Here is a 20,865-nt window from a genome sequence, read left to right as displayed (position 1 = left end):
TTTGGGGATGGAGCCGGCGGGGGCGGGGCCGCGCTGCCGGCGGGGAACCGCCGGGAAAAGCCTTTTATGGACAGGACCACGAAGGCTTTCCCTGCCGTCTGGACTTAGGGTTGCTCCTCTGACACTGTTCCCTGCCTCCGGGTTTGCGGGGAGGGGGAAATTCAAGAGGGGCTGTCCAGTGAAAGAGGTTGGGGGACCCCTCCCTGAGGCTTGTGGGGAACTAACCAGCCACTCTCTCCTCCTGGGGCTTTCAGCTCTAGCGGGAGATAGGAGCTCACCTTTCCCGAGGATCAGGCTACATGCCAGGCATTTTGCAAACGCGCTCATTTGATACTCACAGCTGCATCATGACAGCATAATTACTCTCCCATTTTACAAATGAGGAGACAAAGGTTCGGAGGGCGTCTTACCCAAGGCCACGTGGTGAGTCTTGAAAGGCAGAACCTGGACATCCCTGCCGACCCCCCAGCAATGCGGGAGCCAGAGAGGCTGGCAGACCCACCCTTCCAGCTGCACCTGCTCAGATTGAGAGTTCGCAGTTGGGGTGGGTCTTAAATCACACGCTTTAGCTGGGGGGTGGGACTGGAGGGCTCAGCAACAGCTCAGTCCCAACCAGAGGGTCTGCAGGGCCTGAGGCACCAACATTGGGGTTGGAGGCTCAAAGACTTCTATCATCCCTCCCGCCTTTTTTTAATTTTTTTTAAAAATGTATTTGTTTATGTATTTATTTATGGTCAAGTGCTGCTCCGCATGTGGCATCTTAATTGCATGTGGCATCTTAATTGCATGTGGCATCTTAATTGCATGTGGCATAGTTAATTCCCCAACAGGGATCGAACTTGCACCCCCTGCAGTGGAAGGGCAGAGGCTTAACCACTGGACCACCAGGGAAGCCTCCCCACCTACTCCTTTTCAAATAGTCTCTACCTCCTCTGGAAAACAGACGACCCCGTCACCCAAGGAAGGAGATCCGCTCAAATCTCGCTTCAGCGAAGGATAGGGAGTGAAGAAAGGTAAGGGGCACCCGGTGGGGGCTCTGGGCTGCCTGCTGTGGCACCACTCCATCCTTGGGCGGCCTGGCAGGGAGGAGCTAATACTCCATCACACACTGCACACCCACCACCCGGCACCACCAGAAAAGGCCTTTCCCGCACAACCAGCTCCGGACGCCGGAGCCTAGCAGTGCAGAAGTACAGTGCCCCCCAGTGGCATCTGCTGGGAAGAGCAGGGAGAGGAGCTAGGGAGCAGCTGAGGAGGAGCAGCTCTAGACTTTCAGGCATGTCCTTAATTCACCAGCTTCCTCATCGCAAGCCCGCCCCACTCCGCCCCGCTCCTCATCTTGTCCTCCTTAGGCTGCCGAAATTTAAATAGCCTTCCAGGGTCATCTCGAAGGTTCCTCCTCTTGGAGCTTGCGCGGTGCCCACTCCCCAACCATCCGCTCCATTTCATGTTCCCTAAGCATCACCTGTCCACTCAAGTCAGGTGAGGGAGCATTGCCCTGTGCCTGCAGCCTGCTGAGCCAGGAGGGCCTCAGATAAGAAGTGAAGCTGGCCTGACTGGTGGCTGCGGACCAGGTGGGCAGAGGCTACCCCCATTTGCCAGGTGAGATGGCATGGCTACAGCTTTTTCCCTACAAGATCCTCTCCACCCTCATGGCGCCTGGCATAGAGCAGGCCTCTGGTAAAGGCTGACTGAACTGATGCCATTGCTCAAAGGAGAGAAAAAACATGAGGCTGTCAAGGGACTGCTATTCCCAACAGGACTGGGGCTTGGAAGAGAAGGGCTGACCAGAAGACCTGGGAAATGGAGGAGCCTGGCCCCAGCCCTCGTTCTCAACATTTCCGTCCAGAAAGAGGGAGCAGAGACGGGCCCAAGGACTGCATCTGGTTGTTTCTTTAATTGAATGCAAACTCATTCATAGAAAACAGAAATGCAACCATAGCATGGAAACAGACATTAAACGGAGCTCTGAAAAAAGATCCAGACCCTCCGCCTCTCCCCAGCCCGAGGGAGAGCTATAAAAACAAGCTGAGGAGAATAAAACACATTCCCATCCCCAAGGCAGAAGCCTGACCTGATCTCCCCAACCTTGGCATCTGGAACGGACCAGGCAGGGCGAAAGAGCAGCCAGGGGAACCAGTTACGGCAACTCAGTGTAAACTCAAGGTTTCATATGTGTGCATGTGTATGTGTAACACAGAACTTGGCTGAAGACTGGACGGAAACTTAGAAGCCAGCCCTGTGTCCCAGAGTGAGGCTGGACCTGGGACACAGGGGGGAAGGGCATGTCCCTTCCCTGAGCCCCTAAGATAGGCACTGGGGCTCCTGTGGCCGTGGAGGAGCTGTGCTCTCTGTAATGCCCCTCCTTCGCCTCTGGACATTCTCGGGCAGTGTCAAATGGCACTGAAAGGCCCACAAATGGGGCTTGGCAGGACTAAGGGCCTAGAAAGAGAAAGAAAGGAAAGGAGTGAGTTGCTTTTCCCTTCCAATCCTGGTTGCCAACATCAGTCACTGGGTGCCATCGTCAGCCTGGGGGCTGACGGCATATGAAAGACCTCTGAATTCAGCTCTTCAATCACAGGCGGTTCCCACGCTGCGGGCTTTGTCCCTCATTGCTAAAGAACCAGCCCTGAGCGCAGGTCAGAGGGAGGCGGCAGTGCTGCCCAGGATCCCTTGCAGGCCTTAGCACCAAAAGCCCAGCACCAGCCAGCCAGCCCCCAGATCCGACAGCCACATCCATCCTGGCTGACCAGAGAGGGCAGTGATGGCAGGCAGGCGCAGACCCAGGAGAAGTGGAGCGAACTCTGGTACAGGACAGAGAATCAGGCCCCAGACCAGGGGGGCCCTGGAGTGGAAGCTCGGGCAAGAAGGGTAGGCTTTGGGTCCAGGCCAGGGGGGAAGGGGAAGGACGGCCAGACGCAAGCTGTGAAATGGGCAGGCAATGCTTCCCTCCTTCCTGCAGAACGACAATCGGACAGCTGATGGACAGGGACCCGTGGAAGGCCCCAACACTGAGAATAAAGCAGCAGTTTGGCCAACATTCGGGGCTGAAGGGGCACAGGCCTCATCCCTGGCAGAGGGCAGGAGCAAGACTCAAGGTCACCCTGTGACTGTCCCAGGCCAAGCCTGGGCTGGACCTCGCTGTCCCATCGCCCCTGGCACTGGGCGGCAGGGCTGGGACTCAGGCCCCTGGCACTATGGAACCTCCGGGCGGTGAGGCAAAGGAGCTCGGAGCTCCATGAGAGAAGCAAGGGGCCCAGCTCCCCTAGAAGACGTAGATCTTGTCCCGTTGTACAGTGTCCAGGTCGTCATCCAGCGTCAGCAACACCTGGGGGGGTGGACACCGAGTCACGGAGGGGACGGGAGGCCGCCTCTGCCCCCTCTTCAGTCCCCCCACCTACCAGGAACGATCCAAACATGGCGATGGAGGAGAGAAAGTGCCAGATGTCATGGTCGTCAAAGAAGTCTAGGAGGATGCAGTCCCGGTTGTGCTCCCGCGACTCTGCGGGGGTTTTCTGGAGAGGAACAAGGAGAGCTGTTTGCTGACACCACTGGGGCGAGGCAGGGCCAGACCTGCGCCCATCCGCTGGAGGGCACCTCTGATGCCAGCCCCAGCCTCAGGCCAGAAAGCACCCTCTTTCTGGCTCACCCCTTGCATTATCTCCCACATCTAAGAATTGGCCTTTAGATGCAAACTTCTCCCTAAGGGCACTGGTCCTGATTCCCTTGCAGAGCTAGCAGGTCACCAAAGGCTCCTAACTGGTTCCCTGCCTTAGACCTCGCCCCCTGCGCCAATCAGTCCTCCAGGGCTTCTTCCAGCTCACTTCTTCTCCAAAACACTCCAGTCAGGTCAGACAAACCTGCCCGAGGACCACAGTAGCCATCACCTGCACCTCATGGTCCTCCATGCTCTCCCCAATCTCTCTCCAGCCAACACTGGCTGGACTGTGTCTAAGGGCAGTCTGTGCCACACACTGAGGCTGCAGAGATGACCAAGAAAGACCTGGTCTGTCCTCAAGGAGCTCACCATCTCCACGCACTCCCAAGAGAATGCATCATTGACCCCAAAGCTGTCTCCGTCTCATTACTCAAGTCATGGTGCCTCCGGGCCACAGAGTCTATACGGCCAAGAGCAAGGTCCACCTCCTCTAAGAAGTTTTCCTGGACCTCCTAACTCACAGAAGTCTTTCTGTTCTCTGCATCCTGCACATCCCCTCACTTGTCCTGTTACCCTTCATCTTGTGCACCATATTGTAGAGAAAAGCCAGGAACTGACAGTCTCTCTGTCCCCGGAACTAGATTTTAAGTGTTTCAAAGGGGACTTCCCTGGTGGTCTAGTAGTTAGGACTCTGCACGCTCATTGCCTAGGACCTGGGTTCAATCCCTGGTCAGGGAACTAAAATCCCACAAGCTGTGCCGTGCAGCCAAAAAAAATAAAATTGCTTCAAAGGCAGAGACCCTGCCAGATTTAGTTCTGATCACAGCAGGTGCCCTATGAGCAGAGGGAAGAACCTGACATCTTGGCTTCAAACCCCAGCGGTGCCACTATTGGCTGTGTGACCCTGGGCAGGTCACTTGTCTGTCTGAGCCCCGGCTGCTGCATCAGTAAAATGGGGATACCTCCACACCAGCATGGTCAATGTCAGGAGGATTAAACGTGAAAGTGGCTGTGAAAGGGCACGGGTGATGCTCACAAACAGGTTTGAAGAGAGACCTGTTTGTGGGCTCATGATGAGCCTGTAGCAGAAGGACTACTCACCTGCCAGGTGCTGAGTCCCTGGAAGAAGAAGAAGAGGGCGAAGCCCCAGACCACCGAAGTGCAGACGATGCAGAGCAGGGGGATGAGCTTGATCCTCTCCCCGCTCCGGAGCTGGGGGAACACAGGAGAGACCGACCTGAGGCCCCGCCCCACTGGGGGAGCAGTGGGGAGACCGGCCTGAGGCCCCGCCCCACTGGGGAGCAGGGGAAGACCGGCCTGAGGCCCCGCCCCACTGGGGAGCAGGGGGAAGACCGGCCTGAGGCCCCGCCCCACTGGGGAGCAGGGGGAAGACCGGCCTGAGGCCCCGCCCCACTGGGGAGCAGGGGGAAGACCGGCCTGAGGCCCCGCCCCACTGGGGAGCAGGGGGAAGACCGGCCTGAGGCCCCGCCCCACCGGGGGAGCAGGGGGAAGACCAGCCTGAGGCCCCGCCCCACTGGGGAGCAGGGGGAAGACCAGCCTGAGGCCCCGCCCCACCGGGGGAGCAGGGGAAAGAACAGCCTGAGGCCCCGCCCCACTGGGGGAGCAGAGGGGAGACCAGCCTGAGGTCCCGCCCCACTGGGGAGCAGGGGGAAGACCAGCCTGAGGCCCCGCCCCACTGGGGAGCAGGGGGAAGACCAGCCTGAGGCCCCGCCCCACTGGGGAGCAGGGGAAAGAACAGCCTGAGGCCCCGCCCCACTGGGGAGCAGGGGGAGACCAGCCTGAGGCCCCGCCCCACTGGGGAGCAGGGGGAAGACCAGCCTGAGGCCCCGCCCCACTGGGGAGCAGGGGAAAGAACAGCCTGAGGCCCCGCCCCACTGGGGGAGCAGAGGGGAGACCAGCCTGAGGTCCCGCCCCACTTCCCGCCTGCCCTTCAAGCCGCTTCCCAGACGGACGCTTTAGGAAGCCTTCTCAGATCCATCCCATCACCCCAGAGCCTCACCTGTCCCCACACTGGCAGCCAGGTGTCCTCACCCTGAGGTCCACCCTGGCGGGGCCTCCATGTGCCCTGTGCTGCTGGGGGGGTGCGCTGGGGGGCTCCTCTCACACTGGATGACATAAAGGCCTTGGGGAACCCCTGGCCCTCTGAGGCCCAAGCCCGCCCAGTCTCAGCGAGCCCCACCTCCTCAACCTTTTCTATGCAGAACGGGACTCTTGCCAGCTGTGTCCTTAAGTGCTACCAGTTTCGTGGGACTGAGACTACAGAAGGGACTCAGGAAACAGTCTGAAGATGTGGCGGGCTTCCAGGGAGTACGCGGAAGGGACTAGCCTCTCCCCTCCTCAAAACTCAGTGGATGGAGAGGGACAGACGGAGATGGACAGAAAGATTCCCCCTCCCTCCCGGTGCTGCCCCAGGCAGGCTGTGTCCATGTCCCTCCCTTCAAAGCAGAGCGCTGGCCTGGCTGGCCAAGGCGGCTCAGCCCTGCCGGCTCACCTTCATGATAATGTAGAAGGCAAAGTAAAGAAGCAGGTTGCAGATGCCAATGGCCAACAAGTAGGAGGCAAAATCATTGGGACGCATGATGAGCCCATAGGCCGCCCTGGCAGGAGGGAGGACCAGCTGGTGAAGCAGGGGACGGCCAAGAGCAAGGAAGGGGCTACCCCCCAACCCTCCGCCCCTACCCTGTGTTTTATGAGGATGTGGGGCAGGGTTCAGAGGCCCACAGAAGATTCTAGAACCCCAGGGGCCAACACCTGTCTCCTGGGCCCCCATTTCTCGTGCCCATATTTGTCCACGGCCCCCAAAGGAGCCAGCGGCTGGCCAAGTCCGCAGCTGCCCACCCAGCCTGGGGACACAGATGATGGCTGGACTCACAGCGACCAGTTGATGATGTTGCCCATGACCAGCAGCACCATGCGGTCCTGGAGGGAAGCAGAGACACAGGGACTGAGAGACGGACGAGAAGGGGAGGGAGGCCTGGGTCAGCAAGTCCCCTCCCTTCCCCACCCCGGGGCTCTCAGCTTCGCTCTGCCCACCCCCACCCCCCCAGTGGAGGAAGGAGTGCAGACAGAGGAGGAGGGGCCCGGGAGCTGGGCAGGTACCACGTAGAGAGGCCCACTGCACTGCCGGATGCAGTCCGTGTAGAGCACGTGGAGGATGCGACGGCAGATCCCTGAGTCTGCGAGAAGGGAAGGTGCTCAAAGGCCCAGGCACCCATTTGCCCCAGACCCTGCTCTGCGCCAGCCGAGAGGGCCCAGGGCCTTCAGGGGCACAGCTGTGCCAAGGCCTCATGAATTCCATGCCCGGTGATTCTTCCGGGGTCTCCATGAGAGGGCAGAGCCCCAAAGTCTCCTATCAGGCCAGGTCCCCGAGGCCCCAACCCCGGCAGGCCCTGGGCAAGCCCTCACCCAGCTTCCAGCGGCCCATGTAATAGAGCTGTGTGCTGAGCAGCAGGGTGGCAGTGATATGGATGATCGAGAAGATGATCCAGAATGCTGTGTTCCCCTTGCCGAAGACCTGTGGGGGCCCCCGAGGGCAGGGGTGAGGAGGCGCCGGGGAAAGCACCCTCCCTCCGCCCCGGCCTGCCCTTCTGGAGAAGCTGGGCTGGCAGCTGTGCCAGGCGGGGAGGGCACCCTAGGGAGGGAGCAGGGGTCTCTCCGGCAGGGGGGGGCGGGTGGGAGTGTGTGCACACGCGTGCACCTGTCCTCCGGGTGAGCAGAGTGGGCCAGGGCCTCACCACGCCCAGCACGGAGAAGAAGATGACAATGGCCAAGCAGGCGTAGGCGCTGTAGGCACTGGCGTTGATGTCTGGGTGCCGCTTCTGGTACAGCTTCAGCATGCAGAGCCCCGCGATCATGTACATGAACGACGTGTCTAGGCGGAGGGATGGATGAGGCCATGAGCCGCAGAAACCTCCACTGAGCCCCAGCGTGGAACCCCAGCCCCCACACCTGTCATGGCCACAGAGCAAGCTGGTGGCAGCCTGGCACTTGAACTCCAGCTCCTTAATTGTCCCTGCCATGCCATGCTGCTGGCCCTCTGGCTGTCACCCACAGTCTGACTTCCCCTGATGACGAGGACAACTCAGTCCAAGCACCCTGAGATTAGGGACTGTGTCTTAGTTATCTTTTTCTCCACAGAAAAGACTTGACAGATGCATGAAACAGCACTCAGACGCCTATTTTCTACAAGCTGCAAGGAGATCAAACCAGTGAATCCCAAAGGAAATCAACCCTGAATATTCTCTGGAAGGACTGATGCTGAAGCCAAAGTGCTAATACTTTGGCCACCTGATGTGAACAGCCAACTCATTGGAAAAGATCCTGATGCTAGGAAAGATTGAAGGCAGGAGGAGAAGGGGGTGACAGAGGATGAGATGGTTGGATGGCATCACCAACTCAATGGACATGAGTTTTGAGCAAACTCCAGGAAATAGTGATGGACAGGGAAGCCTGGCGTGCTGCAGTCCATGGGGTTGCAGAGCAGACAAGATTTAGTAAGCAACAACAAGGTGTAGGTTCACACAAGTCCTCCAGCCCTGGAGTCTCCCACACAGCTGCATCTTGGGGATCTCAATCCTTGCAGGTGAGTAGGGAGGGCAAAGTCAGGCAGGTCCCTGTTCTAGGTTCAGCCAGCGAAGAGGGAGCCCCCACTCACCAAACTGGAAATTGGTGTAGTTGGGGCAGACGTGATAGCAAGCGCTAAGCAGCCCCTCCATCATCAGGGCCGTGCCCATGGCGTAGAAGAGGCCAAAGTGTTTGGGAATCCCACATTCCTGTCGGGGAGGGAGAAGCGAAGGGAGAGAGAAGGTAAGGCGGTGAGGTGAGAAAGGAGGAAGGAAGGGGCCCTGAAGAGGGAGATCACGAGAGAGGAGTAGGAAGGGTTAGAGTGATTTAGGAAGGGCTGGGCTTTGATGGGCAGGGCAGGGCTGGGCAGGGCCACGCCTGCTGGCAAGGGTCTGGAGTGAGGCCAGGGCGGGCTGCTCACCAGAGCACAGAGGTCGTTGCGCAGCAGGGCCCGGTTGTGGTTGATCTCCCGTTGCAAGATGATGAGCAGGAAGAGCAGCCCCAGCAGGATGTACCCCAGGTTGCTGAGGATGTTGTTGAAGGCGCTGGAAGGGGTGACACAGGGCGCATTGTCTCGACCTCAGGCCCGAGGCCCCCTTCCCCACCCGAGAGGTGGGCATTCACAGAGCCCCTGCCCCTTGCACTGGTTCACCGAGAGACAGGGAAAGGGGGCCTCGCAAGACGGTTCCCACCTGAGGTTGCCCAGCGGGTGGGCACAGAGGAAGTTGTAGTAGCAGATGTCCTGGTTCCCTGTGACATTCACCACCTGCAGTGAGAGTGAGAACCAGGGGGATGGGGAGCTGCTAACTCGCCTGACTCAGCCCACAGCCTGTGCCACCACCCGTCCCATTCTCCAAATGATGGGGGGTGCCACCTCGGCCAACACACGTGTGCACACGACACCAGTGAGCCCCACTTCTAGCACAGTCACTGCCCTCCTCACTAGGTGTGGCTGAAAACTCTCGAGGCATGACCATGACTGAGGTTCTTGCCCCACGGCACAGAGAAGAGGGAAGGGAAACTGAGACTGACTTTCTTACCACTTCCGTTTCATAAAATCCCTACAAACTGGGGGAGGTGCCATCAGAGCTAGCATGCTGCCCCCCATTTGGCAGATGAACCGACTGAGGCTCAGGGAGGTTGAGGGACTTGCTCAAGGCCACCCAGCTGGTAAGGCAGAGCTGGGACTGGAACCCTAGGACCTCGCCTTGCTCCAGAGCCTCAGGCTGGGAGGCTCTGCCTGGGCAACGCCCCAGAGTCTGTGGCAGCTGCTCAGAGGCACTTAGCTTGGGCCCCGCCCGCTCACCGTCTGGTAGGTGATCACCAGCTGCACCACAGGAAGTGCATAGAAGACGGCAATGGTGGCGATGTTCCTGGGGAGTGGGAGGGCGCTGGTGAGCTGGCAGCACCCAGAAAGACAGCCCGAGACCCCACCACCCTGTCCCACCCCACCCGCTCACCAGAAGTAGATCTGGTATTTCTTCCGCAGGACACGTTTGTCCTTGCGCGCCAGGTCAGCCACGTAGAGGTATTGCTACGTGGCGAGAAGCTGGAGTGAGCCCCCTGCCCCACCGCCCTGGAAGGCCCTCTTGTCCTGGTAGAAGAGGACAGGGGGGCCTCCCTCCCACTGGCCAGGGTTCTGGTGGGCAGAGTTTCGGATGGTCCAGAGGCCTGGGAGCCAAGTCAGTTTCCCCGGAAGCTATGCAGCCCTAACAGAGCTCTCTCCATTTGCTTTCCTAACATGCCACGGGCAGGGGCAGGGGTGGTGGGGGGCACATATGTGGGGCCAGACATAGAATCTCGCTTCCTTGTTAACCAGGGCCAGCCCTCCTGGGCTCACACCTTGGTGCGAATGACATTCTTGTCTGAATCGATGTCGGCCAGAGTGTCATAGTCATCTTCCTCCACGGAGCTCATGGAGTCCAGTCGTGGTCGAGTGCCCACGGGGTCTGGGGAAGAAAGCGGGAAAGGGTTACCAGGTAGGCACTGAACCCAAGGTCTGGGGCAATTGTCACAATTTCTAGGTGGTGGGAGGAGGCAAATTGTGGGCTCAGAGTGGGGGCGGAGGTGGGCTCAGGCCTGGGGAGGAGGCATCAGGTGCTCCCGAGTCCTGGAGGGGAGCCAGGATGGGCTCTGCAAATAGTCCACCCACCAGGGACCGCTCGAGCCCTGCCCCTCACTGGGTTAGGGCTTCCAGGCCAGGACACTGAGCAGACCTCAGGCCCCAGACATGAGCAGCAGGACTGAATCAGCAGAAGTCATGCTGATTAGAAGATGCCCAGCCGTGTGGGTTCTGAGAAGACACTGCCGTGGCCCCCGCTGGGAAAAGACCCAGTGGGCCCTGGGGTGCAGGCAAGGGTGACAGGCTGCCTATAAGAAGAGCACCAGCTACTTCATCCTCTTCTTTTCTCACGTCATCAGAAGCTTCCTCCCACAACCTTGCTGACCAAAGCCCCCAGAGGCTGGGACATAACACCCTTGCCCACAAGCCCCAGCAGGCCAGCAAGAGAGGCGCTGGGAACCACAACAGCTGACAAACATCTGGCCTGGGCATAGAGGGGGTGCCAGCCCACCAGCGTCAGGGGCCAGTGCCTGCCTATTTCAAAAGACACACGAGCTAGCAATTATCGGCATTAGACGGGCAAGCCATGCACAAAGCATCTTTCTGGTCCTCGAGCCTCCTGGCTCCAGTCAACCGCCCTGGCAGGAGCTGATTGGCAGAGCAGCGCCCACCCTCCCCACATCTACCCATGGCAATGCACAGCTGCCGCATCTCGCCAAAGGGGAGGCGTCGCTTGAACTGGTTGTGCCCTTCAAAGGAAAGGGAGAGTTACGGGGGAAGCAGGGCCAAGGAGGAAGGGACGAGGGAGGAGGAGGCAGGGAGACAGCAAGCCCTTCCCTGGTTCCAGCAGCTGGCAGAAGAGGCAACAGCAGCTAGCACCAGCCCGGCATCACACGGCCCTCCCCGGCTTGGCCCACTCACCCTGGTAATTGTAGGATAGGTCCCCGGGGCCCGCACTGTCAACCAGACCGTCAGTGGAGCCAGTGGAGCCAGAACCGTTCTCTGCGGGGGAATCGTAAGTGGTGAGGCCGGTAGAAGAGACCTCAGGGCAGGTGGCCCTGGACCCGACCCCACGGGGCGCTGAGGAGACACCTACCAAAGGAGCCGTAGTTGTAGCCGTCATAGGGGGGGCCGCCAGGAAAGGAGTCGGCCAGGACCCGAGGGTGACCTGCAGGGAGAAGTCAGGGACCCTTAGCCTTGGAAGCAGAGAGAGGCTGAAAGCCAAGAAGAGGGCAGGAGGACTCCAGAGAAGAGAGATGCCAAGGACCAGGGTGGCAACAAAGAACAAGCAGCTATCCTTCCAGCAAACACAGCGCACTCCCGCCGCCACCACCACGTGCCCCAGTGTAAACACTCGCCCCCTCCGTCCTCCCTAGAGAGACTGCAACGTCAAGGAACTGACCATCTAAGTTACCAGCAGCAAGGACAGACCCGCATCGCCGGCCTGGGTCCCACACAGACCCCCCGAGAAACTTCCCTTTCCCACCCACTCTGGATGCCAGCTCCTCTGCCCACAGCACCTGGAGCTTACCAAGAAGAGAAGCTGAGAGAGAAGGTCCCAAGCAGGAGTGAAGATAGAGAGAGCGGGATAGAAGAAAGGGAAAGAGAACGAAAGGTTAATAATCCCAGACATGGTGAGCTGCATTATCTGAAGCGGCAGACCAGGTACGTAGATCCAGGCACTGAATGAATCAAGTGCTGGCCTTTAAAATGGGCGTGTTAGAGACCAACAGGCACTCTGTCCCAGCCCCATTTCCACCTGCACTGTTACTCCCTATCTGAACATCCCAAAGGCCCTGCCTCCTCCAGCCCCCCGGGAACCGTCCACCATATCCCCTCCGCACCACAAAGCAGACAGCCGTCCCCACCCAGACCCTCTGCAGGTACCGCTTTCTGGGCAGGCTCGGTCCACGGTCACCAGAAGGCTCTTCTTCCTTTGCCTGCAGGGACAGAATCCAGAGGCAAACCAGAAGGGCAGGAGGAGGCGCCATCCTCTGCTGGGCCGGCCCGCCTTCCACCCATTCCAACCCACAGCCCTGGCCTCCCCCCACAACCCCAGGGGTCCTCCCAGGCTGGGAAGCAATGTGGGGTCTCCCTGCTGGGGAAGAAGGTTGAGGAGGAGGGGTTGGTCTCTAGAGGAGAGGCCCAGGGACCTGAGACCCTCACAGGGACCCGCCTTCCTCTGTCCCATGGAAGTAGCTTACCCAGGGGCGCTCAGATCTGGCCAGGCCATTTCCCCGACATCCCCTACCTGACCCACCCTGGAGCAAGGGAGGGTCCAGCAGTTCCACTTTACCTCCAGTTTTCCCAACAGGCCAGGAGCACGGTAAGCAGGTAGAAGGAGAGAAATATGCCCAGGCAGAAGAGCATACCGCCAACGTAGGCCTCCGCTGTGGGGAGGGGAGCAGGCAGGAAAACAGACCAACGCTTTCCAAGCCTTCCCATCCGGCACACGGGGCCCAGCCTCATCTCTCCCACATCTCTCCACGGTGGAATGGCCCAGCCGGTGCAGACGATACACCAGACATGGCTCCTGTCTGCTCATGCACCTCCCTCTGCTAGAACTTTCTCTTCTCATTCTTTCTCCTTAATCTTCAAAGCACAGCTGAGGCGCTGCGTCCCCTAGGAGGCCTTCTCCGCCCAGACCTCCCGCAGAGACCGTCCTGGGCTCCTCACAGCCCTTGGCACCCTACAGGGCAGCGAGCTCTAGGCAGGGGCCCCCTAAAGACCACAGGTGGAGCACCAGCAGTGGGCAGGTAGAAGGGGCTTGAGACCAACGTGCCGAGTAAGGACTCTGCATCGGAGAGGCAGCTTCTTTCCCCTCCCGTCACGATCTTTTATGTTTATCTTATACATTCCACTTTACAAAGGGCTCTATTCAGTCACTCAGTAAATATTTATTGAGCCTGACTAAAGGACAGGGAAGTTTCCTACCAATTTTGTAGGACTGACCAATTTTGCTGAACCGACTTAGTGAGACTAACAGAGGCTAACAGATTCTAGTACTCCTGTTACAGAGATGGGGAAACTGAGGCTCAGTGAGATTACCCTGCCTATAAAGGCAGACACAGATCTAGAACTCAGTGCCGCAATCTCTTCACTCATGGATGCTCCGAAGTGCATTACACTGGCACTCACTGCGCTCCCATCATGAAGTCTGCCAAGAACACTCCTTCTTCCTACCCTGTCAGCCTCTCGGGTAGGTCCTCCTCACCCGTCCCATTCAGAAAACACTCCCTACCCCAGGCCTGAAAGAGGAGCCAGAGCCCAGGCCATCCCCACTCAGCCACCCACACTCACACGTGACTGCTCTCGAGACCAGCACGGACAGGGTTTTCTGGCGGTGCCCTTGATCGACCGGTTCATCTGGAAGTAAAATGTCAAAATGGCAAGCGTCTGCCTGGAGCTTGGGTAGAGTTGGTGGGATCAGGCCTGGACGAGTCTAGGGCCAAAAACCTATATCCCATCAGATCCACCAGCCATGCAGGCTCTAATACTTCCCAGGAAGAGCCCAAGCCCTCTCCACCCCCAGCCAGGCCCAGGGCACAAAATGTACCTTCTATAAAGGGGTAGAAAGGCAGGGAGCCCCCACAGGCCTGGTCTTCAGTTTTCACCACCACCACCACGTAAAAGCTGTTGCTGGGGAAGTCCTTACGCTGCAGGATGATGACGGTGATGATGGTGACGATGGTGACGAAGATGGTGGTATGATGACCACTGTTGTCATCACATCACAATCACCATTTGTCATCACCATCCCCACCCTCTTCTGAACAGACGCTATGCTAAACACTTGGCATATATATTATTTTACTTAATCCTCACAAAGATCCTCATGAGTAGGTACTATCATTATCCCTGTTGGACTTTACCTTGGTGCCAGTAAGTGATACAGCCAGGATCATCTGACTTCAGAGCCCAAATCCTGCACCTACACTATTGCCAGGTGAGCAAATGTGGGTATGCCCACCATCGTGGAAGGCATGGGGGCCCTATTACAGTTTGAGCATCAGTCAGGAGAAAAAGTGGAGGGATCACAGTGCCTCCATCAGCTGCACGACTAGATGTCATGAGGTGAACATATGCCTCTCCCTCCCTGGCTCCAGCACAGGTTTTAGCCTTTGCCAAGAGCAGCTCTCATCACTAGCCAGTTGCGGGGAACAGGGCAGATATGGTAGCCAAAAAGGGTACTTTGCTCTTTCCTGTCCCCAGTGGCAACTGGGATTGAGATTCAATGCTTGCAAATACCAGGGGACCCAAAGTCTTGGGGACTGGCACACCAAGACTGAGTCCTTTGGCGGGTTAGGAATGGGGCAGGGGCAAAGCAGCAAGGTTGAGGAAGGCTAATCACCTGGCCGCATCCCCCAAGGGGCCAGGTGCATTTCCTACCTGCACGGTGATGGCTGCCTTCTTGGTCATCGTCTGATACATGCCGATGAAGGCTACGTTGTTGTCCAGGTCATACACAGGACACTGCAGGGGGAGGAGGGCAGAGATGAATGGACAGGGTCCTGGGCCCCGTCCCCCCTCTTCAGCAGCCCGGCCACTGGCGGGGCGTGAAAGGGCCGCTGACTCACCAGCACATCCTGGATGGAGATCACTGAGCAGGGGAAGGCCGTGTTGGAGGCCACCTTGACAATGACCGAGTCCACTCCTTCCGGGAACTCATACTTGAAGTACTGAGGGCACAGGGAGGGCGGGGAGAGCCCCATCCCATGAGGATGCTTTCTCTGCCCCTCTAGAAGGGAAGGGTGTGAATCCTCCCGGGGTCGGGCAGTGGAGACTCTCTGGAGAGAGAAGCCCTGACCACAAGCGGCAGCCCCATTTCCCACACACCGCTCCGCTCAACCTCAGCTGGGTATGCAGGACAGTGCCCAAGAGGCCAGTAGGAGAGATGGCTGTCCAACCCCATGTCTCTGTGCTCCCCAGGCCGTCTGTTCCCCACCAACTTGGGGCCAGGGCTCCCGTCTCTGTAGAGTTCTCCATGGAGAGTACAGCCAACCTGAAACTCCTTGCAAAGACTGCTGGCCACCCCCACCCCCCAAGTTTAAGCCTCCCCATTTCTCCCCTTGAGAGGCAGTAGATGGGGAGGTCTTACCTGGGGCTGCGCTGCTGTGGTGTTGAAGCTGAACGGCTCCCCGGTCCTGTGGGGCAGAGAAGAGCCCCCCAATACCATCACTCCCAGAGCTTGGGAAGGAGGACAGTCCCGCACGCCCCCTCTCTCTCCCCTGCAGACCTGAGCACGAAGTCATCCATTCGGCTGACGCGGAGCTGGTATGTGGTGTTAACTGGTGACAGGGTGGACACATCCACGTAGAAGAACTGGACCTCGGACTCATTCTTGGTGGGGGGCTGACACAGCGTTCGCTCCACCTTTTGGTAGAGGTACTTGCGCTGGAACCTGTGGCCCGAGGCAGAGTCAGGACGTGACTGTGGCCCTGCCGCTCCAGGGGAGCAGGGCCCTCAATTCCTCCACCCTGGTCCCACCGCCTCCCTACCCCACCCCCGCTCCCGGTCGGATGGCTTGGCCCTCTTGCTGTTGACCAGCCTCCTGTCTTAGGGGATTGGGAGGAGAAACAGAGGGGTGCCAGGGTGGTCAGAGGCTCTGGACAAGGGTCTGGGGGAGGTTCTGATCAAGGCCTGGCCTGAGAAGACCCACCCCCACACCGCACCCCACGCCCAGGTCCTACTCACATCCCTCGGAGGATCAGGGGCACCTGGAAGGACACCACCGCCTCCTTCTGGCGGACCACAAACAGCAAAGGAGCGCCCTTCTGCTTGTTTAGGACATTCACGGACACTCTCACACCTTCCGTCTACAGGAGGACATGGAAATGCCCCTTGGTCAAGCCCATGGTGGTTCTAATCCCGTCACAGAGAACATATGGCTCCAGAGACCATGAGCTCTGCCCTCGCTCGGCAGACCACTCTGTGCTTTCCCATCCGGGTTAGGCTGGGGAGATACCTAATGGCACCCCACTCCAGTATTCTTGCCTGGAGAATCCCATGGACAGAGGAGCCTGGTGCACTACAGTCCACAGGGTCGCAAAGAGTTGGACACGACTGAGCAACTAACACACACACACACACACACTGCTTCTGCCAGAGCAGCCCCCAGGGTCCAGGAGGGACTTAGAAGAGAGGACAGGAATCACAATGGAGACCTGGGGTATCCCCCAGGATACCCCACTTCTGTAAAAGTTCACGGCATGCACATGCGCCCGCACACACATGCGTGTACACACAAATGTGCATGTGGAGGGACACAGGAGAGCAAGAGTGCTCTGCAGCCTCCTCCCTTGTGAGTCAGGAAAACTGCTCGTCCACAACTCATCTGGTGGCCAGAGGCCACACACAGGGAGGTGGGGAAACAGGACTTGTTGAAAGCCAAGAAGGCCAACTTCTATCCTCAGCTTTGACCAAGGGTCAGGGCTGTGGAAAAGTCACTTCACATCTCTGAGCCTCACCTTACCCCCTCTATCAAATGAAGACATTGCCACTCTTGGCACTATGAAGGAAAGGATATAGGACACTCAGAGCTTAAAGAAAAAGAATAAAATTAAATGAATCTTGGGAATGCTTGTTATTGGGTTGCTGAAACCCAAACTCAGGGCAGCACTCCCCTGAGGGGTAGAGGTCCCTCAGGGTAACCCCACATATGAGTAACCTCACATATGGGGGCAAACAGAGACAGGATTCCAAGCTGGATGAGATCAAACTTCAGAGAACCAAGCACTGAAGGCAGATCCTGGCCTGCCGTCGAAACCTAATATCTCCCTATTCTGGAAAAAAAAACAGATTCCCATTCTGAACTCCACTACTTCTTAGTAAATTCGGTCCTGGTGAGAGCTGAGTCAGAGACCATCAGCCAGGCTGGGGAAAGAGCTCCCAATTTCAGCCCCACCTTGGGTCTGAATTTCCCAGACCCAGCTATGCCCCTAGCTCACAGGTGGGGAGGAAATGAAAGAGAAAGCAGAGTGGGGAAGTTTCTCCACGGTAGGCAAACTCCCTCTCCCCTCCCACCCACCCTGGGGTTGGCTGCATCCCCACCACCTTCAACTTTCAAGGCCATCTGGCTTTCCAAGGGAGGATGAAGGCTGGGAAGGTCCCAGCAGTTAACAGCAGCCTGGAAAGTCCTGCATTCATTTCCCCAGGGAGTCTCAGCCATAAGCAACCCCCAACCGCTAGGCAGAGGATTTCAGCTTGGGCCACTCTCATCCTCCTGGGGTTTTCTGGGCCAAGCCCAGTAGCATATCTGCTTCCTTGCTCCCAGACCCACAACACTGTCAAGATTCTGGGTGTTGGATAGGGAGCAAGGCCAGTCCTGCTCAGACTACAGCTGATGGAAAGGAAGTGATCAAAAAGAGAAGGGGGGAATGAGGCAACTTCAGAAACCCGTCAAGGGGTAGCTTCAGAACAAACATCCCCAGCACAGGAGGAAACTACTGGCAAAAGGGTCCAGTGTGGTTCTGGAAAACCCAGGGGGGCAGCTGTTCTTGGGAACTGACAGAGCCCTGGTCGGCTGGCTCGCCCCACTCGCCACCAGCCCGGAGCCCAGCCCCTTCCCTCACCCGGTTGCGGGTCACGGTGTGGTTGAAGGTGTAGATGTTGACCAGCTCGCTGTTGACCTCATCCACGTAGGTGCGCTCAAACTCCGCGTCTTTCTGCGAGACGTTCTTAGGCCCCAGAACTCCCAGATGGCTCTCGACCGAGGCCACCAAGAGAGCCAAGAAGGGCAAGCCCAGGGCGAACATGGCCCCGGCAGGGTGGCAGTGGCGGCGGCAGCGGCGGCGGCGGCGGCAAGCGACAGGACACCTCCAGGGCGGGTTGGGGCTTGGGCCGCAGCTTCCAGCATCTCACCAGGACCAGAACTTTAACCCCGGCCTGAGATTAGGAAGCGTCCCCTCCCTGGAGCCGCAGACGCGCTCTCAGGGACCAGGGAGGGGACGGGGCGGCCGGGGGCGGGAGGGCCGGGGGAAAGGTGACGGGCCTCAGGAAGGGGCCCCAGCTCGCCAGGGGCCGAGCACGGCCGGGAGACTCGGTGGGCGCCCGCCGGGGATGTGACAGCCGGGAGGCGGCTGGTTGCTGGGAGCCTGGAGACGCCGCAGGGGAAAGGGGGAAGCGAGGGAGGGAGGGGAAACCGGTGGCCAGGCCGGCCGCGAAGGGGCGGAGAGTCTGAGGGTGAGGGGCGTGATAGGAGGTAGCGACCCGACGCCGCGCGGCGCCGCCAGTTCTCCCGGGCGCCGGCCCTTTAAGGGCGGGCAGACGCGGCGGCTTCGGCGCTCAGAACTCCGGGGAGTGAGCGACGCCGCTGGGCGGTAAACAGCTGAACTGCCGGCCCGCCCGCTGACGTCAGGGGAAACTGACACGGATTTAAAGGGCCAGGCCTCGAATTGGGTCTTAAAGGGGCCGCCGCTTTCCAGCTGGAGGCTTCTCCCGCTCGTATCCTGTTGCCGCCTCCTCTTTCATTATCTTTCCCGTCTCTGAAAGGTCACTTTGGATTAGATGGATGGCTCCGTGAAGGATCTCCAAGAATTGAATTCTCGCTGACAAATTCTCTTTCTCAAACATAAGGATTACCCTCACCCCTTCAACGCTGCCATTACCACTAACACTCCTGGGCCTTTTTTTTTTTCTCCCAATGATCCTAAGAAAAGAAAAATTTCTAAGAACTAGGAAAGTGCCCGCGGAGGGGGAGCCCAGACAGAACCGCTAGAGGAACCCTCTCGCCTCCCTGCAGCGGCCACATAGCTTCAAGGATGCTTTCAAAGCTTGCCTTTCTCTCTGATGAGGCAGCTACAAAGCTCATTGAAAGATAGTGACTTTGTAAATTAGTGAAACCTTTTCTACAAATTATTTTTGCACCATATCTTAAGAAGCTTAAAGAGCTTTACACTCTTTGACCCAGTAATTCCACTTCTGGGGCACTATTCTAAGGAAATAAGAAATACAGATAAAAAATTGTGTGGGCAAATATGCTTATCACTGTGATACTTACATAGAGCATAAAGGAAACAGTTTTAATGTCCACAATGAAGGAGTGGTTAAGTGCACTATTATCATGAAGCCATGGAAAGTGACGCCTAAGACTTTTAGGAATATGCAAGCAAAGAATTCAGGGTATGACCCTATATAAGCAGTAAGTTTTCCAAATACATAGAAAAACATTGACAAATGCATGAAATTTAGTAATGAGTATCTTTGAATTACAGGCTTCCCAGGTAGCTCGCGTGGTAAAGAATTTGCCTGCAGTGTGGGAGATCCGAGTTTGATCTCTAGATTGAAAAAAATCCCCTGGAGAAGGGAATGGCAACCCACTCCAGTATTCTTGCCAGAGAATTCCAGACAGAGAAGCTTGGGAGGCTATAGTCTATGGGTCACAAAGAGTCAGACACGACTGAGCAATTCACACACACATCTCTGAACTACAGGTGGCCTTTTAAATAACATGTCATTTCCCTCTAATTCCAGCATATAGACAAATACCAAAAAGAAAGAAGGAAAGAAAGAAATGAGAAATGGAATATTTCCTGTCATGTCAGTAAACAAGGATGCCATAGTGATCAGCAATTCAGGACCTCCAAAAGCTAATTCCTGAGCCATAAGGGCACTCAAGAAGAAGAACCCCTGCACGATTAGGCAGCCCTCAGGCTGCAGCCACTCTCCACAGTGAGCACTGAGCAATTTCAGTCAGTTCAGTTCGGTTCAGTTGCTCAGTCATGTCTGACTCTTTGCAAGCCCATGGACTGCAGCATGCCAGGCTTCCCTGTCCATCACTGACTCCCAGAGATTGCTCAAACTCATGTTCATCGAGTCGGTGATGCCATCCAACCATCTCATCCTCCTCCTGCCTTCAATCTTTCCCAGCATCAGGGTCTTTTCCAATGAGTCAGTTCTTCACTTCAGGTGGCCAAAGTATTGGAGTTTCAGCTTCAGCATCAGTCCTGCCAATGAATATTCAGGACTGATTTCCTTTAGGATGGACTGGTTGGATCTCCTTGCAGTCCAAGGGACTCTCAAGAGTATTCTCCAACACCACAATTCAAAAGCATCCTGAGGAATCGAGGATGTGAAAAATGCAGAATGCTGGCCCCAGATAGCTGAGATGCATATGAAAGCAATGAGCCCAAAGATGTGTATGCATCTTCCCATACACAGAAAAGCACTGAATTCCTTAACTCTGGATGTCTGGTTTTCTTTAATTGACAATAATCTATCCAATTAAAATAAATAAGTAAAAATAATCTTTTGATGTTCAGACTACCTACTGTTGGTTGCAAAGCTTCTATATAACCTGGCTCGTCCACTCGCCTCCTTGAAGCAGTTCTCTCAGGATTACTTGAGGTACTGCCTCCCTGGTTTAAGTCCTAAAAATTTCCTCCAAATAAAACATAACTCTCAACTTTTAGGTTGTGACTATTTTTTAAGTCAATAGAAAGGTAGACTTCCCTGGTGGTCCACTGGTTAAGAATCTGCCTACCAATGCAGGGGTTACAGGTTCAATCCCTGGTCCGGGAAGATTACACATGCCTCAGGGCAATTAGCCCGTGCATCATACCTA

General features: G+C 57.2%; 1 protein-coding gene and 1 long non-coding RNA gene across 3 annotated transcripts; one reads left to right on the top strand and one right to left on the bottom strand.

The window, feature by feature from the left end:
- The first annotated feature begins 132 nt into the window (after positions 1-132).
- Positions 133-6,410, top strand: LOC122692481. The gene is made up of 4 exons (XR_006340671.1): positions 133-423; positions 921-1,013; positions 1,761-5,303; positions 5,584-6,410. It is a non-coding gene; the product is annotated as an uncharacterized LOC122692481 (long non-coding RNA).
- SIDT2 (SID1 transmembrane family member 2) lies at positions 1,876-18,629 on the bottom strand. 2 transcript variants are annotated; one of them, XM_043900002.1, is made up of 27 exons: positions 17,876-18,629; positions 15,999-16,120; positions 15,541-15,705; positions 15,403-15,448; positions 14,882-14,983; positions 14,694-14,777; positions 13,861-13,960; positions 13,605-13,670; positions 12,601-12,694; positions 12,192-12,244; positions 11,836-11,847; positions 11,401-11,472; positions 11,226-11,306; positions 10,085-10,191; positions 9,703-9,776; positions 9,549-9,615; positions 8,935-9,008; positions 8,664-8,787; positions 8,334-8,451; positions 7,414-7,550; positions 7,085-7,193; positions 6,779-6,855; positions 6,552-6,598; positions 6,171-6,276; positions 4,760-4,870; positions 3,402-3,515; positions 1,876-3,328 (listed from the first exon to the last, which is right to left on the bottom strand). In XM_043900002.1, exons 1-27 carry the CDS (start codon positions 18,056-18,058, stop codon positions 3,266-3,268), a joined length of 2,508 nt encoding a protein of 835 aa, XP_043755937.1. In that variant the 5' UTR covers positions 18,059-18,629; the 3' UTR covers positions 1,876-3,265. The 2 variants fall into 2 exon arrangements, with proteins under 2 accessions (XP_043755937.1, XP_043755938.1); XM_043900003.1 differs by lacking the exon at positions 11,836-11,847 and having other exon boundaries at positions 17,876-18,627.
- Positions 18,630-20,865: the final 2,236 nt, after the last annotated feature.

Source organism: Cervus elaphus, chromosome 1, assembly GCF_910594005.1.
Source record: "Cervus elaphus chromosome 1, mCerEla1.1, whole genome shotgun sequence".
Lineage (NCBI taxonomy): Eukaryota > Metazoa > Chordata > Mammalia > Artiodactyla > Cervidae > Cervus > Cervus elaphus.
This window is presented reverse-complemented; position numbering and strand designations above follow the sequence as displayed.